This window comes from Danaus plexippus, chromosome 7 (genome assembly GCF_018135715.1).
Source record: "Danaus plexippus chromosome 7, MEX_DaPlex, whole genome shotgun sequence".
NCBI classification, from domain to species: domain Eukaryota; kingdom Metazoa; phylum Arthropoda; class Insecta; order Lepidoptera; family Nymphalidae; genus Danaus; species Danaus plexippus.
In genome coordinates this window covers 1951704-1969597 of record NC_083541.1, presented here as the reverse complement: position 1 = coordinate 1969597, position 17894 = coordinate 1951704, and the positions used below count along the sequence as shown (strand labels likewise).

Sequence of the window (17894 nt, the reverse complement as noted above, 5' to 3'; positions counted from 1 at the left end):
CGAGAGAGATTTTGGTTTAAAACTTAGGCTGTGGCTTCAATGTTAAAATATAATAAGCTTTCCTCCCCGGTAAACAAATAGGTTTGACTGTAAAAGCCAATAGGACTAACAATATATAAATCGAGAAAAAAGATCACTTTCAACCATTATTAATTCTTTTCTTATACTCGCGCTAGTTGAATTAAATTGTAACAACTTCTCTTCTTGCCTGTGGGTTTAATATAACTTTTTAATAATATTTGCTTTTAACTGCTTTCGCATTCAAGAAGTGACAATTAAATAGACCTGTTATAGATATTTTTAAATTATGAAGCAGAGTTATAACTCTGACATTAGCAGAGTTGTAACTCGAGACATGTATGTCTGCATATGTTTCACAATATATATATTCACTGAATAAAGGTTAAAACCTTGCTTGAAAACAGATAATATTCTATTATTGGGTTCCCAAATTTAAATAGAGATTTAAATGTTTATCAATTATAATATTGAGGTTATTAAAATTTTAAGTATTGTTGTAATTAGTATAAACGGATTACACGAACATGATTTATTTTACGACATCGATACTTCACAGTGGATTTCCAAATCGATCATTTATAATTCAATATCGATTATCTAAAAACTTTCCAAATTTTTATTATTATATGACGTATGTCAACGAATTATTAGATATTCAAAAGTATGTAGTTTAGTTGACATAATAAAAAAGCGTCGCTCTTATGTTAAATACTTTTGTGAAAAATATCTAGTACTTTATATCCTTTGAAGAAAACTAAGTAAACAATTCCAAGATATATGTAACAATTTGTTTTATTTCTTATATGGTCCTACTATGAAATGTAACAATGAAATTAAAGTAGAATAATTCATCAGTAACTAAATATGTAGAGTGTAGGTCTTGTACAAATAATTTAAACACCTGAGCTAATATAATTCTTTTCAAATATTTGACATTTTAAGAACCAGAGACCATCTGGAGTTCTTGAATTAAAATTAACGATATTTTACTCGAGAAATGAGCGTTCGTTAGTTGATAATAATAAATGAAAAAAGAGTTTTTTAAAATCAATCAACATATGGATAAACAATAATTAATTTATCTTTTAATCTAGGAATATATTCCAATACAATATTAAAAAATATTAAATAATTTGAAAATTATGTATACGGTTTTTGCAAATAACATATATGAATGCGAATTATTTTTTAAATATTTATACTTCACTCTATATTCCTCAGAAAAAAATGGGGTACAATGATTTATATTGATGTGCAATTAAGGCAATTCTTAGAGAAAAATTATACTAATGTATGTTATTACAAGTTAAAAAAAAATCAATTTAATACAACAGGGACAGGTTTTAAAAAGATATGTTATAAATTTTAAAATATTTTGTAACATCAATGAATTTTGAAAGGTTTTGACAAAGCTGAGTTCAGACAAGCTTTAAAAATGCACCTTCCAATTAATTCAGAAGCTTAAAAAATTTTAATCTGGTGCAATTAATGTCAGAACGTTCAGTACACGTATTAAATTTTAAGCGAATTCGTTCAAATTATTTGAGTAAAATAACTTTACATAATACAAAATTGCCTCAATTATGCCCATTTCGTACCTACATGTAACCAGTCTGTTTTGCTTAATATATTATTTGGTGATGTCATCCGTTGTTGTCCCTGATTTCATAAAGTTTTTTTGGTATTTTACGTACTAGTCGTTTGTTGATATAACAAACACAGCTAGGTTTTTATCTCTATTCATGATGTTGTCGCATTTCGAAATTGGAGCAACATTTAAGATGATACAACCTATACTTAAATGTATGAATCTATAGTTACAATACCGCGTACAATCAATACTCAGCATAAACTACTTTTTTAAGTCAGGAGAGTTTTGAAGAGATACCCGACAGATGACCTCAAAAACCTAATATATATTACGTTTAAAAATAGTTACATAACATAATGAGATCTAAGATTTTCGCGAGTTTTATTAATTTAAATAGTTACATAACACTTTACTTGTATTATTTAGTTACATCGTTTAGATATCATTATTATGGGAATTTATTAAGTAATAATGATACATGCAGTACATTTTTTTTACGATTAATGTTCTATATGTGAATCAGACTTAATTGAACAGCGATTGGAATTCAGTGAAGAAGTCGTTGGAAATCTTACTTTCTTAACTCTTCAGTTATCGGAAAACAAGTTTAAGATCTCTCTTGACAAGAGCTTCCTTATTTAAATCCTAAGACAAAGGAGAACAAGAGGAGAAAATAACTCGGCGATATTTTGCGATATTATACTTCAATGTTGACTTTGTCTTATGACCGGCTTATTTTAACGAGTTTTGCAGGGATCTTTGTTTTTGGTCAGAACGGGGAACTTTATTGAGGAGAAACCTACTTCAGCGTTCGACAGGCAGACAGGATATTCTTTGAAGATTGTATATGATAGTTGTTAGTGATCTTAAATTTTAAGAGGTAGGACATCTTCCCTAAGGTACAGAAGAAATACTTTCATAATGATAAAAAGGAGATTAAAAAGACGAAATTTTATAGACCCAAAGGAGAAATCGAGTTGTAATATAAAGATTAAGTTTTTTTTAAGGATTTCGCTAAATGTTTACCAACCTTAACATTCCGTATCATTTTTGTTGGAAATTTCTGTTCATTTTATTAGAATTCCTAACCCTCATAACTTATAATTTTGTTGTTGAGTATCGTAAGTACATAACATTAAAATTACAAATAGGCTTATATTTTAAACATCGTGGAATCTTTAATGTTTAAGATTTCATGTAATCTCTGTATCATTAAATAAAATTTTATTACAAATTAAATGTTGGTCGATTTTAAAAAACAAACTAAACAAACGCCTTTTGCTTGAATGCACAAACTAAGTGGTTAATTAGATGCAGTAAGTACATAGTTGGTCCTTATCAATATTTTCCAGACATATATATTGATCTGTTTAGTTCTGCTTTTTACAATATAATAGAAATTTAACCAAATCTAATTAAAGCAATTCGGTTCTTATAGACATATGCTTATTTTGAATACTGTTTCGGTGAGTCTATTCTAAATACTTCAGAAATACAAAGAAGATGCTGTATTTTTTTTTGTATTATAAATATAAGCAGCCGATTTGTTTCAAGTTCCTGACGATTATGAACTGAACGAATTTTGACATTCAGATTGTTTTAATAGAAACTTCGAAGATGACAACAAGTAATTTTAACGTTACTTATACATTAATAGTTTTAATATTACCCTATTCTTTGAGTAGCCATAACAAGATGCTATAAAATATTATTTATAAGAATTCAAAGATAGAAGTGTACTTATTTATTTAAAAATAGATAGTGCTTGGCTAACTCACAATATGTGAATATCTTAGCGTGAACGGTAACTCGGTAGAAGTCTGTTAATTCTCATATATCATATAGGGTAATTTTTTTTTAACAAATAACAATAATCTTTATATTGAGTGGCTATTGCGAATCAAGCAAAGGAATAAATAGAAATCATATATTCATTTTCAGTTTATTATTATTTCTATTAAACTCGTATATTTCGTAGAATAGTATTCGTAGAATTGGATATCAACTTTTACATACACGAGTGATGTCGACCGAGAAATTCTTTATGTTTTAAAAATTGAAAACAGTTGGAAATTATTTTTTTATTTAGTTTCTAAATTAGGAAATATATTTTTTATTTCTAATATCTTAACAATTTGACAAAAGGCCGAGATGGAGGATTTTTATATAATATTAATATTAATTACTAACAGTGTAAGTCACAGCAAATCTAAAGACGTTTTCAGATAAAATCTTGCCTTCCTTTCAGCTTCGATATGGATTTCAGGTGTTTTCACGACATTGTTCCACTTTTGGCGACTTAAAATTAGGTCCCACTTACATGTAATATTGGCGTTTTATGAAACTGGCTACAATGATTTTAAATATACAACGGAATACAACAAATATTTGAGAGATCTTATTCTACTTTTTACGTCTATGCACCAAATACAGAATATACACCTCAGTATTTTCTTTCAGGCATTACGAATTGCTAGTCTTAGCTGGCGAGCTTACGATACCTAAAGTAAAGTTTTGCCAACTATGTCGGATAGTGATCATTTGTAATACATATGCCCTAATGAATTTAAGAAATATATTATATTTCAAAATTGTTATCCATAATTTATAATAAATTGAACTGGTGTGAAATTTAGAATTGGTTTGAGAAGGTCAAGGATTGCAGTAATTTTATTTTAGGTCCTATTGTGAAAGTTTCTTTTTATAAATCATAGGTAGAGACAGAGCAGAATAAAGTGCACCACATAACAGTATCTTGTGCTTTCATCATTTAATTTAAAATTACTATCAGAGAGTTAGATTTTTTAAAGTCCATTAAATATTTTTTGACAATAAAGCATGGAGGGTTTTTTTTCCTTGAAAAGTTTTATACCTACTCCTCCGTTAACGGAGAAACGGAGGTAGTTATATAAGATTCACCAGCCCTAGTTGTCGAGACACCCATTTAAACCTAGCCATAGCTCTCATCATCTTAATGAAACGCCGTGGAATGGATCGCTTTCATATGTAATCGTAACGTTTCGACCAATTACCTAATGATCTTGAGAAAACACCGTCCACTCTTCAGTCAATCATCAATCAATCTACTTTTGAATGATAGATTTCATAAGAGACGATAAAATAATTACTCGGTACTATTTTAAGATTAAATTACGTCCCATATATGGTAATATAGTTAAGCATATGTGTATTTTTAATGAAACTTTTAAAATAATATGTTATTAAATACATATTTCTTTTTAGGAATAGGAACCCATATGGTGTCACAAAAAATGTTAGTCAATCGCCTTACCTATTTCGATAGCATTCGTATTGTGATAGCTATTAATATAGAAATATAAACAGGCTCTTTGTATCATAAATTGATCATTAATAAATTTGCTAAATATATAACGTGTCGTCGAACGAAATTGATTTTAACTAAAAAATTACCTGTCCTAATAGATAAGACTTCATTGTGTTAGACGAGAAATTTATAGTTTTTAAATTTCATAATAAAAAAAAATAAACATCTTCACAAAATAATAGTGGTATTAAAAAAGTCTGAATACAAACAGGAAATTATCAAATGCAGATAGTTGTTATCATTATTTCAAACTTTACATGTAAACTTTATTTGAACTATAGTAACCAAGTTTTTTTCTAATATAATGTCATTGTATGAGGTTTATAACAAATACATTACCTCATAAAATCTGGTAAACGACATACCTACGCTTTCGATAATTTTGTCAAGTCTTTTTTTTATCTGTGATAACATAAAATAAGTCGATTTTTAGTAGTTAAACTAATTACAGTGATCTTGAAAAACACGTAAATACATAAATTTTTGAATGTATATTGCATGTTATAATGAATCAGTATTTATTTTTCCAATTTCAATATGTCATTTTTTTTTGTTTAATGTTTAGTAAATTTGTCTTTTATTTGGGTAACTAGTACTTGAGTAAACTAGTATTCTTTGAAATTACATAAATTTTAACCGAAACTGTAGGTTTAAACAAGAATAAACAAGAATTTGTTAAATTGCAAAAATTAAAAAAAAATTAACAGGAAAGGCCAGCTGTTGTTGGACGTTTAAATTTTTACAATAAAGCACAATTTAAATAAATACATTTTTATAATGGTCCTTCTGAAAAGTATATATATACTTCTGAAAAGTCTTTGATTTATGATTATTTTAAAAATACATTAGCGAATGTGGCTGCATATAGTTAATATTTCATTTCTCACATATACCATTTTTTTTTATAATTATCCTTTAATATTTTGTGAAAGTTCCAACCGTTGAGACAAATTTTTATTCATTTTTATTAGCAGAGGTTCAGGTCCGATTTAGAGGAACAAGGAAAAAGATGTATTATACAGAGAAACCAGTTTGGTTTTGCTGTTAGTAATTTCCAAACCTAAACCCGTCCTCTACTTAAACCGTATACTAGAACGAGATAAAACAATCTGACCTCTCATTCCTGCAGTTGTCGAATCGAAATCAAAATAATGCATAATATTTTCCCTATATAAAAGTTATTTATTTTTTCTTTAAGCAATACGAAGCAATGACACTTCTTTTGTGTGTATTCTTAATGATGAAAGTTGACAAACTTTACGCGGTGACAAAATAATTCTAGTTAAAAAATCGTTGTTATTAGGTATAATTTTTTTTCTATTTAAGGATTACAGATGAATTCAATATTACACAAAGCAACAATGTACATGAAAATATTTAGATTGTTTTTAAGTCGGCATGTACCTATGTATAAAAAGGGAAGGATTGTTGAATGAACATTACATATTTGAGTTAGCTCTTGACTTTTACATCGGACCATAAAAAAATGTAGCAATAAATTAATTAATCAAATCTATGAAGCAGAAAGTTCCAACGTATCCTATGCAAAGAAAAAAAAACATTATAATAAATTTCATTATATATGTTATATAGAAGGAAAATTAATTAAAAATTCCACATAATTATAATAATATAATTATTGTAAATTATCGATAATAAACCTATTATGGATCATTAATTCTGGATAGTGATACATTTTCTAATTGAATCGTGTTACTGAGTAATAAAAAAAGCATTCACATTGAACAAATGCTTCGTTATATTTTAAAGTAAAATAAGATAGCTTTGAAATACATATTATTACTTCTCCAGATGTCATCAAGGAAGGTGCAATTTAAAGTTAATTTAAATAAATTATTATATAACATTAAAATATCTTGGGTTTTTTTAAAAATGGTACGGTAAATGGGTTAAATTTTCCTCATCCGAGCGCGTTTTTTAGAATCGTATAAATAAAACGCTATGTAATGAAAAACAAGTTGGATATCAGTTAAAACTCACAATACCTTAAGCCTGCTTTACACAATCCATCCATTGATCAATCAATCAATATTTTACAATATCTTCTAGCTCATACGCTTAACTCAGTCAGAACATTTTTTTATATGAATTGATGGAAAGTTTTATTTTCTCTACTTTACAGCAATATTGATAGTGTGTGACGGTCATTATGGCACGTATCATATATCGGTGAACATCATCAGTTTTGAAATCGACTCAGTTACACGAAGGGCGTTGCGAAGTGCGCAGTGTCATTGTGTTTGTTAAGTTACGTAAGTAAAACAATTTTTCTCTAATTACATAGGTTTTTGTTATATCATATTTTCTATATAAGAACGTAAAATAAAAGATCAATTGAATTTAATATCTCAGCTTAAAATACATGATATTCTAAGACCGGTTTTGATTGATAGATGTCGATTTTTACTATTGACCATAATAAATTTAATGTTTTATTTAAATTCATATAAAAAACTAATGTTTTATTAATGATTTTTATAGAAGTACAAATTATAAGGTGGTAGCCACTTATACCTTTGTAAAATGTCCACCAGTTTTTAAAGCAATTAAGAACAAAATTATTCATAAGAAACTAAACCAGCTTTGTCAGAGCTAAGTGTTACATAACATGGTAAAATCAATTCACAAAAAAAAATCTAATTGATAATAATTTTAAAGGCCTTATTCGCTTAAACACAAATTTCTTAACAATAAGCAATTTTTTATGTAAGGTGAATAATTATTCGATGTGAATCTATCTACAATTTAAAATATGCATACCCTCGCAAATCGGAAGTCATATTAAGAACAGGTTGGTCTCTTATTACTTATCTTATCGTGTTCCTGACTTACGATTCAACTTAGCAGAACTCTCAAGATTATTACAAAAACAATTAACATTAATAACATTAATATTAAAATATAAACAGAGGATCATATGACATATAACAACGGTTCTTATCTTCGTAAGTATATTAGATTTTATTTTTATATACAATAAAACAACATGGAACCGAAGGTCAACGGGTATTCCGAAATTAGCCTGCATGATATTAAAGTAACCGAAAATATTTGTTAGAAATATCAAAGGTGTTTATTTAATATTATATATGTTAATTAGTTAAGTCCATTATAATGAGACCCAGTAAAAAAAATCGTTGTCCAATAGGTTTTACAATGTAAGGACTATTTATTATCATATGTTCTAACGGAAATTGGCATCAGGATTGTGATAGAGAATATGTGATGAAACTCATATGCTATGAGCTATCTGTTTCTAGTATTATTTAACGTTATACGGTCTTAAAAGTTAAAACTCGCGTTGTACTTAGACGTATTTCTTACTCTTGCCTTCAGTAAGATTTGTGTGAAGTTCTGTCTTATACAAATGATCCTAAAATGTCATTACAACATTTATCATAAGCTGGGAATAAAACCTTATCATGCTTTTTAAAACATGAAACGTTGTCGAGGTCTTCCTGTGTCTAACAAACTCCAAAAATATGACAGGATTGACCTTGAAAACTACAAAATTTTGTGTTTTATGGTCGTTTTACTTTGAACATTATTCTTAAGTACATTATTAAAATACATAGCGACTGTCAATCATATAATCATTAATATCATTTGTCAATAATAAGTTTCACACACTAAATCGAATGAAATGCCTATTTTTTCCTTAGGTCTATATAATTTTATATAAAATTATATCAAAGAAAGCGTTTTGTTATTACGTTTATAAATATCATATATGACCAAATCTAGCACTGAAAATTTCCATCTAACACATACTCTTATATACTGTATATAAATATAAATATAGGGATTTGTGGTCAGAACGACAGTGGTGTCCGGTGACTAGGAATGTGTTTTGTAAATATTGCTATTGTTACATGTAACATCCTCTCCTTATCGAATATGAGTCGTTATGAATCGTAATTATAAACAATATCATAAGTGTAAACAGAAATATCCATCGTTGGAGTTCTGTTTGCGACAGAGCCTGAACAAAAGTACCTACAATTTTATGCACAAATATTATAACAATTATTACCAAAATTATTCTTTATTGAAATGTGAGAATTAAATTATTTATAACGATTGCATGACGGTTTTATATGTGGTGCTAACCGTTGTGTTCAAAACCGAATCATCAAAAGGAAAGTCAAATATCAATGCATTCTAAATATTTTTCATTAGAAAGCTCATATTTGTCTCAGAAAAACCAGGCCAAAAAAAGTAAAGATGTTTTATTGGATTTTACAATCCACTACTTATAATAACCTTTGCTTGTCACTAAGATAAACGGTAAATACTCTTGAAATAAATGAAAAAGTACAAAAATAATTAATAAATCTCATGGATACAAAGTGTACGTAGTATCAGTATATATTTATAAATAAATGTTTTTAAAATACTGAATTACGTAACAAAACGTAAATTTTGAGTTTAAATCGAAATAACAATACATACCTAATTATACATTTTGTTTTCAGATAAAATTTCTCAAAATGTTTTCTTGCATCCAAGTTGAGACTGGGTGCTTAGTTTTTGCTATAATAAGCCTGGTAAGATAGCTTAAAAGTGAAATAATTCCCTTTTATTGTAATTTAATTGAAATGTGTTTCTTTTTATTCACATAGTATATATTTGTATTACTTTCAGTTAGTCACGTCTGTGGGTTGTGTGGCAAGCGTCGTCCTAATGATCTACATAAATATCATTTCATATATCTATACAGAACGGATGGCTATGAACAATGAAAATGTTGTAACTTTTTATTCCAATGTACACATTATTATTTTCTTATCTGTGCTGTTTGGTATCATGGCTGTTTCTCTGGCCTTCTCCATAATTTTGACCAAAGGACTCATTTCGGTAATTATTATTTCAAAACATTTCTTTTAAGGTTTTAAACGCTTTGTTTTTTCATTATTATAATTACAAACAAAAGTTTTAACGTAAAACAGACAAATACGACGAGTTAGAGTATATCTAGAAAATAAATAAGCATCAGTCTTATTTCAAATGCTTATTAACATTTTAAAACAAATTATTTTCAGAGAAAACCTCATCTTGTAAATGCGTACTTTATATATGGCGTGACTAAAAGCATTCTTTGGGTTCTTGGAGTTCTCTCAACTCCGCTGATTTTTAATACTAGCTTCTGGATAATCACTTTCATTGGATGTTGTAAGTATATCTTTACATTGACGTAAGTCAGAAAAATCTGAACTAATGATATACTAGTCTATCCTGCCTTTGCAACTGAACTGTCCTATGCAAAGCTTACAGATAAATAATCTTAGACGATCCCCTAGAAACTGGGTAATACTGAAAATGTTTAGAACTGGAAAGTTAGAAACATCGTAAATGAAAACTTTTTTCAATTTGAATTTTAAAGCACTTGGGTAACTGAGTGTACATAGTATATTCGATTCACTTGCAATTGTTTTTTTTGAATTGGTGGCAAATTTTAAACTCTTGTTAGACGTGAAAATGAACTTGACGCGAGATAATTTTCGGGAAATGATTTATTATGACTTCCGTTGAGGGCTTATTCAACAACAAGGCTATGATAGGCTCCTATTAGCATTTTTAATGTAGTTCCATCTGGCTCCACTATTTACATTTGTTTTGACGAGTTTAAGCGTGGACTTAGCAATCTCAATGATGACCAGCGTGAGGGATGTCCTTTAACAGCGACTATTAATGATAACATCAGTGCTGTGCCACGCTTGATAGAGGAAAATAAGAGAGTAACCTATCAGCAGATCCGGGCAAGTCTAGGCATGGGTATGAGTCAAGTACAAAAAATATTACACTAACACATAGGCGTCAGAATTTGTACCAGATAGATATCCCAAACTTTAACCGACGACCAGAAACACCTGGACATGGACTGGTGTCGAAAAATGTTAGATAAGTTCAGCGGCGACTCAAACGCTGTATTTGAAATCGTCACAGGCGATGATTTACACGTATTATAATGCCATTGAAGAGACACCTAAGGAAGATTGGGCCGACTGCTTTTCGCAATACTTCCATCGAATGCGACGAGACGTAGAGAGGAACGAAGATTACTTTCAAAAACAATTAAAGTATTGGCAAGTTTCTACATTGAGCCGTTTTCCTTGTTTAAATATTTTCAGTGTTACCTATGCATTGGCGTGAACGACTTTATTGATTCACTTTTTTTGTTTAAGCACATTCCTGTTATTTAAAAGAGGTGCTATCGATCGTAAAACATTAAAATTTATAGGCACCAAAAACATAATTTATTCATTGACATGAAATTAGTTCTGAAAAAGGAAATTATTTTTTTTCTTTTCAGTAAAGAAGAACATAATAATAAAAAAATATAAAGCACAATATTTTAAATGGCGAGTTCTGTTTATGTTAAACAAGGAAACATTTTAGGAACAGTTCTGATCTCATGACATGACAAAAAACGAAATGTTATCATAGCTTCGCTATGTATATTTACTACAATTTCAACTAAAGTTATAAATGATTTGTCATATCTCATTCCCATAGTAATTAAATAATTTTTTTTACGAAACCACTATGGTTTGTAAGAAACAATAATTTTTCTCTTAATTTATTTCCATTTAATTTTAATATTTTTTTATAATAATCAAACAGAAAATATAACCAGAAGTAAAGATATAATACTTATGTGATCTCAATATAATCAATTCTTCATATTTTTTTCAGTTATCTATTCCGTAGTGTTAATAATGGTCAAAAAGACACACGTCAAGATGTCATCCACTAAATACGATGAGTTCTTTGACATAAAACAACTGCCAGAGAAAATAAACGCTTAACGTAGGTTTAGTAATGTTATTTAAATATAATACTCTTTTTGTAATTTTATGTAATAGTCTTTTAAAATCTTAAAATTGTTAACTTTTTTCAAATGTTCATCTGAATGTATTGGAATAACCAAAACTTATTTCATTAAAATCATATTGTAGAAAAAAAATACTTTCAAGATATAAAACTGTTCGAAAATATTTGAAATCAAATGTCATCATTAAATGATATAACGTAGGCTTTAATGTAATAAACAAAGAAGTGGTCACAACGTAAATGTCACTTTAAAATACAACGAAAAAATTTATTTGGAATGTAATCAATAAATATTATTTTATGTCAAAAAATATTGATATACACTTATACTGTTCAATTTTAAATTAAAAATTTATTAATAATATAAAACTTAAATATAATTTTGAGTTTCATTTCAGACTAGACTGAAAATAATCCTAGTTAGAAAATTATTTTCGCAAAATGCAAGCAACAAATATATGAATTAAAAAAAAGCTATTTAAGATAGAGGGTGGCTCTTTGAAATAAAATAACGTAGGTAAATCGGTGTAAGTGAAGCAATAAAATGATTATAAAAAAAATCCATACCGGGAGTCAAGATTTATATCCAGAAGGAATAGATATATAGCAAGTTTACAAGTATTTCATACTATCTGCATTGGAGAAGAAGTAAGAAGAACTAAGAAAAGATGTTTTACACTTAAAATACAGCAGGTTGTCCATCATTATAAATTATTTGATTGAACACTATTACAAATTCTCTATTAATTTTTGTTGTGTATATGAATGCTTATTTCGATATGTATTTTGGTACAATTCTCAAACTCGGAATATTTAAATTTATTGTGATAGATGTCATAGACAGGAAGATAAGGTCATTTCATACGAATATTACCACAAACCAGCTTCTCAAGGTAGGGTTTAGAAGCGTCTGTAAATTCAAACCAACGATAATAATTTGCAACGCAGTGGCAATTTTTTTCGGTAACAATTATTTTTCCGGAAACGAGAGCCTCTGTAATTAATTTCAACACTTGTCGTTTGTAAGAGTTTCGAAGTAATAATAGACATTTTTTTTGTATAACATGATATGTTAAAAAATATATAAAAAACTGTATCGATTAAAAATATATAAGGTTTTATATGGAATTCAATTAACCTGACGTCAGCATAGTAAAAAGTAGGTACAACGACTGCATGGTGTGTCATCATTACCCGATCTTAAATCGTAGCTGCTCTTTACCATTTCAATGACATTAAGTGCAAATCTGTGTTAATTTTGAAGAAAAAAAAAGTAGTATTAAGATGTTAATATAATACATAAATTACAGCAAAAAGTTTAACTTTTAGAATCTTATGAAGAGAAAAACCAAAAAAATATTAATTAACACTTATTTTTATCTTTTTGGAATTACAAATATGAGATCTTTAAGAAAGTATATGTAAGAATTATAAAAAATCCTAAAGCTATCATTATTATCACTGTCATCTACAAGCAAAAAACGCCATTGGGTCACTGTGATCACATTCTTCATGTAGCTGTTCTTGGTAAGCTCTTGACAGTCTGCTATCTTTACTCTGATTAATGAATTTGTATGTCTGAGAATAGCGTCCAACATTTCACTAACGATAAAAATGTTCCAGCACTCGTTTTCAGTTTAGCACATCGAACTCCAGTTGAACTGGCTCAAAAGTAATAATTATATTATTATTATTAGTATTAAATACATACTGATTGGATGTAAACATTTTGAAAATGAAACCTCATTATCCGCCGTTCCAACATCCGTTTTCCGAAGAATTTATACCTCTTTGGAGTCGCTTTTTTCTATTAGTGACAGAATTTGCTACCTTTCCCGTTCCTCGTTATCCATTATTCAAATATAACCTAAAAATAACATAATATGATTTAATATTGGCACGAAATAGCATCATCAAATTTATAACTCGGTCTTATTTACTTTTTGTTGTTTGACTGCTTATAGAGGCAAGAGGCTTCTTCCCGCCTGTCTAAGTTACCTATGTTACTAGTTTCTCTGTTTTAGTTCCACTGTCGAAGTTTACCTAAGAAACCAAGGAGTTGGGACACTTACTGCAGCTACCGGGAAGCGTGGTAACATTACACTATTGTTTTCTTAAATACCTGCGTTTAAAAGTATCACGAGTCATTATGACCCAACCAAGCTGACGCCGGGTTAATTACGTAGTTACTTTGGACGTTAATTCTTGGATTTGAAGTTTTAATTCTATACTATATTATAATGGGTTGTTTTAGTTTTGAATGTTCAAGAAATGAAACAGATTTATATACATACATATAATCCCGTTTTATTTTATGTATATATAAACATATATATGTTTAACTCCCCTCTCCAGATCTGTATATCTTTTAAACACAGATTTATACATCAAAACCTTAGAACAGTGACAAAGTTTACCTCCCTACTAGCCACATTGGATTCTTTTATATTCCGAGTAGAAAATTTTATTGAACTTATTTAGAAAAGTTTTGATATTACGTCCTTTGACTTTCAATTATTTGGATAAGTGTATATACAGTTTATTTTGTATTAAGGTAGTTATAGGATACCATAATGGTTACAGTTTTAAAGTTAGATATTAGTTTCAAAATGTACCAGGGGATTGGAGGTTACTGTGGAAAGTAATAACGTATACAAATCAAGCGTGTAAATAATATGGTATTTGCCACCTCAAGCTTTTGAGCGTGTACTAAACTTTGTTGGGTCATATTACAATATTTGATATACACCCCTTTTTAAGGAATAATTCCATGAAACTGATATATATATCAATATAGCAAATACATGAAAAAAAAACTTTTTCGTTAGTCTATATTTGTTGTTCTGTTATAAGTACATCCATGTTAACCTCAGATAAACAACCTGATCACTTAATAATAAGTATTGAGAACGATAATTAGCCAACTAGGATATTTTTAGCTATAATAATTAATAACTTATTTTGATCTCGATGATCAAATTATTTGGGTGAAAAGGTCAAGATTTCAATCAAAGGAGAAATCTTAATGGAATAAATGATTGGAATTAAAATACCATTCAATTAGAGTCTTATTTTGATATAACAAAATTATTATTTTTTGTCATCTCCACTTAACTCTGATATTAAATTAACTCTGATTTTAAATGTCTTACGTCAGGGCTATCCACCCAGCCACACACATAACTCAAAAACTCGGGGAATTCTTCGAACAGGTACACCTAGCTCCGTTCATTGGGCGTTGTGACTTGTGACTCACTTGTCATTGATCACGATGAAAGCTTTGATTCCGCTAGGTTGTTTATCAAGTTATTAAAGACTTTAATTATTTTGAACTTTGTTATTGCGTTGTTCGCTTTGTGTTTGAATACATATATTGAACTTTTAGTCTCATCATGTGTACAAAGAAGGAAAATAAAAAATTTTGCAGCCCCCAAATGTATTTAGACATATTTGTTAGTCCCCTCTAGTTTGGATAGGTGTGCCTCACGTCACGAAAGGGTAAATCAATATTTCCGTCATTACTCGAATGTGCATAAGAGAGGTTACTTCTGGGTATTAGTTTGTGATGTTTAATTTAACATGTTGTGACTTCAGTAAAATTATTGCTCAAAGTTTCCATTCCGTTCAAAACTTAAAAGTTTTCTGTCACTATGAAACAAGAAAAAACGGTACCAAAGTATTAAAGAGTAATTTAATCTTCTGTTTCTAAATTGCTTCAATGTTTTTTTCTGACAAGTAAATTTTTCCCACTCCAATTACCCTTGAATCTTTTCTTTTTCATTTAGTTTTTAGCTTAAAATCTGTTCTAATAATGATTTATTCTAATTTTTTTTAAGGGATTGCCTATTTAAGTGTTTTTTTTTTGACAGAAACAGATTTTGAAACATTGTAAATCGTGTTTGACCGTATATATGTATTTGATATTGTAAGTGTCATCAACTTAAATAATGGTCTTAAGTTGTATACATCATATTGATTAAATTCAGTGTTTGCACATCTATAACTGTAGGTATTTTGATAGACATTGACAAATCATATTAAGATTATTGCGCTACTGAAAAGATAATGTTTGAACATCTTATTAAATGTAGGGATGAAGTACTTAAATTTCCTGAAAGAATTTGTTTGATAATAGGTTATACTGTTTTGGCTTTATTATCATTTTCTCTTCGCAACCTACTCTAAGTCGTAAAAAAAGTAATTGAAATAAAAAAAAGACTAAAACATTAACAAGTAAAAATACAATTGCACATTAAGATTAAATTTTTGCTCAAATAAAGTTTATTGCCTAACCAAATTTTTTCTGAAACTTGGTAATATAAATTTGATACGTCAGTTAAGCAACGTGGAAATTTTGTTATTATCTGCAACACTAACATTTTGGCAGATTTCAATTTTAATATGAATTTTAGTACTTGCCTCATTTTTTTGCTATAATATAAAAATATGGCCTTATTTATAAACTACATTGTATTTGACACTGAAACAACTCCTTTTAGTCTTGCAATATAAACACAGATTTTCAATTAAGTGACTATGACCTCGATTGAATCGGTTACAATTTATTGATGGGCTGCAACCGACCTCTTCTTGTACTAAATGTTTCAAGTTAAGAATTTATATTGTTTCTTTAAAAAACCAATTTCTTTGCTAATTTGAGTTTTAATGGTATATATAAATAAACTGTGTTTGACATTCAGCAAATATTTAATTGTATATACTTTCTGTAGTTCCGGTATTTATAGGAAATTGTATATATTTTTTAAATTTTAACCAACAATATGGTCATACCCTGTATTAATAGATGACTTTTTTAAATAGGTATATAGATAGATAAGAATTGATATTTTCCTAATTATTCTGGCCAAAAGCTAACCGAATATATACACATGATTGCATCAATGCTTATTTGAGTTACTCTATTGTTACATAATATACATATTACGGGAGCTTCTTGCCTTAATATGGTCCTATAATCAAATAGATATATCCCACAAACCAAGAATTGTTAGAAATTAAACCGATTAACTAAACAATTTAATAGGTGGTATAGCCTAGCTGTAGTCATGTAACTTAATCGAACATGGGCTGGCTCGACCGGGGAAGTACCACCCTCTCACAGAAGATCGGCTTGAAGAAGCTTTTAATGGCTACGTTTCGTCCGATGAGTGAGAGAACCGGTTCCCCTTTCCCTATTTTCCCCTTTTTATGTCATTTCCTTTTTCCCACCCCTCCTTTTTCCTAAAAAACCAAGGTTGGCAACGCATCCACAACAGATATGTTGCGGATTTCTATGACGACTCTGGCTACTGCCCACCAAGTAGGCCGTCTGCTCGTTTGCCACCTTTCACATAAAAAAGGCAATAAGCTATTATGAACATTTTCACATTCGTTAAGTTCGTATTAACATTATGAAATGTAAATGTGACATCTATTAAAATCGGATCAATAATAATTATTATTTTTTCGTTAAAGCGTAAAAAACCTCTTTAGACAGATATCTCAATATCATGAAAACATAACATTTACAGTCGTTACAACAATGTTATTTCATCTAATGATTATTAAATTCGTTAGGTGGACTCCCGCCTCGCTTTAATGACCGAATAAAATACGACGCAACAACCTCTTTGTATTCACGAATCCGGAGCGAAATATAATTGTGGTCAAATGAAACTGAATAATTAAAGGATTATTTATGATACTTGGAATATATTTCATAAGTTTTTAATAACACATATTGCATATAATACAGTAACCCAAACCTGTTACATTTGTTTGTTATTGTAACTTTTACACAGTCATTATTTAATCAAGTAATGAAATAAACAGGCATAGCTTAAGTTGTGGTACATTTTCCACGTTCACAAGAGTAACCCAAGCCAGACCCAACAAAAAACCATTCGCCATGCTCTTAGTTTATTTGTCCCTTACCCCGGAAGGTAAGAAACTTTATAATTTAACATCCGTTTGCAGATTTTCGGGCTTGAAAATAGAGCCCCCAAGAAACCGCGGCGCCCCGGGGCAATGCCATCGGTGTCAATTATACGGTAGTCGCAGAGGTTCTGTTACGCACGCCCG

At 29.0% G+C, this 17894-nt stretch overlaps 1 protein-coding gene across 2 annotated transcripts; it reads left to right on the top strand.

Moving 5' to 3' along the window:
- The first annotated feature begins 7078 nt into the window (after nt 1–7078).
- LOC116770806 (uncharacterized) lies at nt 7079–11801 on the top strand. 2 transcript variants are annotated; one of them, XM_032662426.2, is made up of 5 exons: nt 7079–7231; nt 9455–9526; nt 9624–9836; nt 10022–10151; nt 11676–11801. In XM_032662426.2, exons 2-5 carry the CDS (start codon nt 9470–9472, stop codon nt 11786–11788), a joined length of 513 nt encoding a protein of 170 aa, XP_032518317.1. In that variant the 5' UTR covers nt 7079–7231; nt 9455–9469; the 3' UTR covers nt 11789–11801. The 2 variants fall into 2 exon arrangements, with proteins under 2 accessions (XP_032518317.1, XP_061376918.1); XM_061520934.1 differs by lacking the exon at nt 11676–11801 and adding an exon at nt 11293–11510.
- The last annotated feature ends 6093 nt before the right edge of the window (nt 11802–17894 follow it).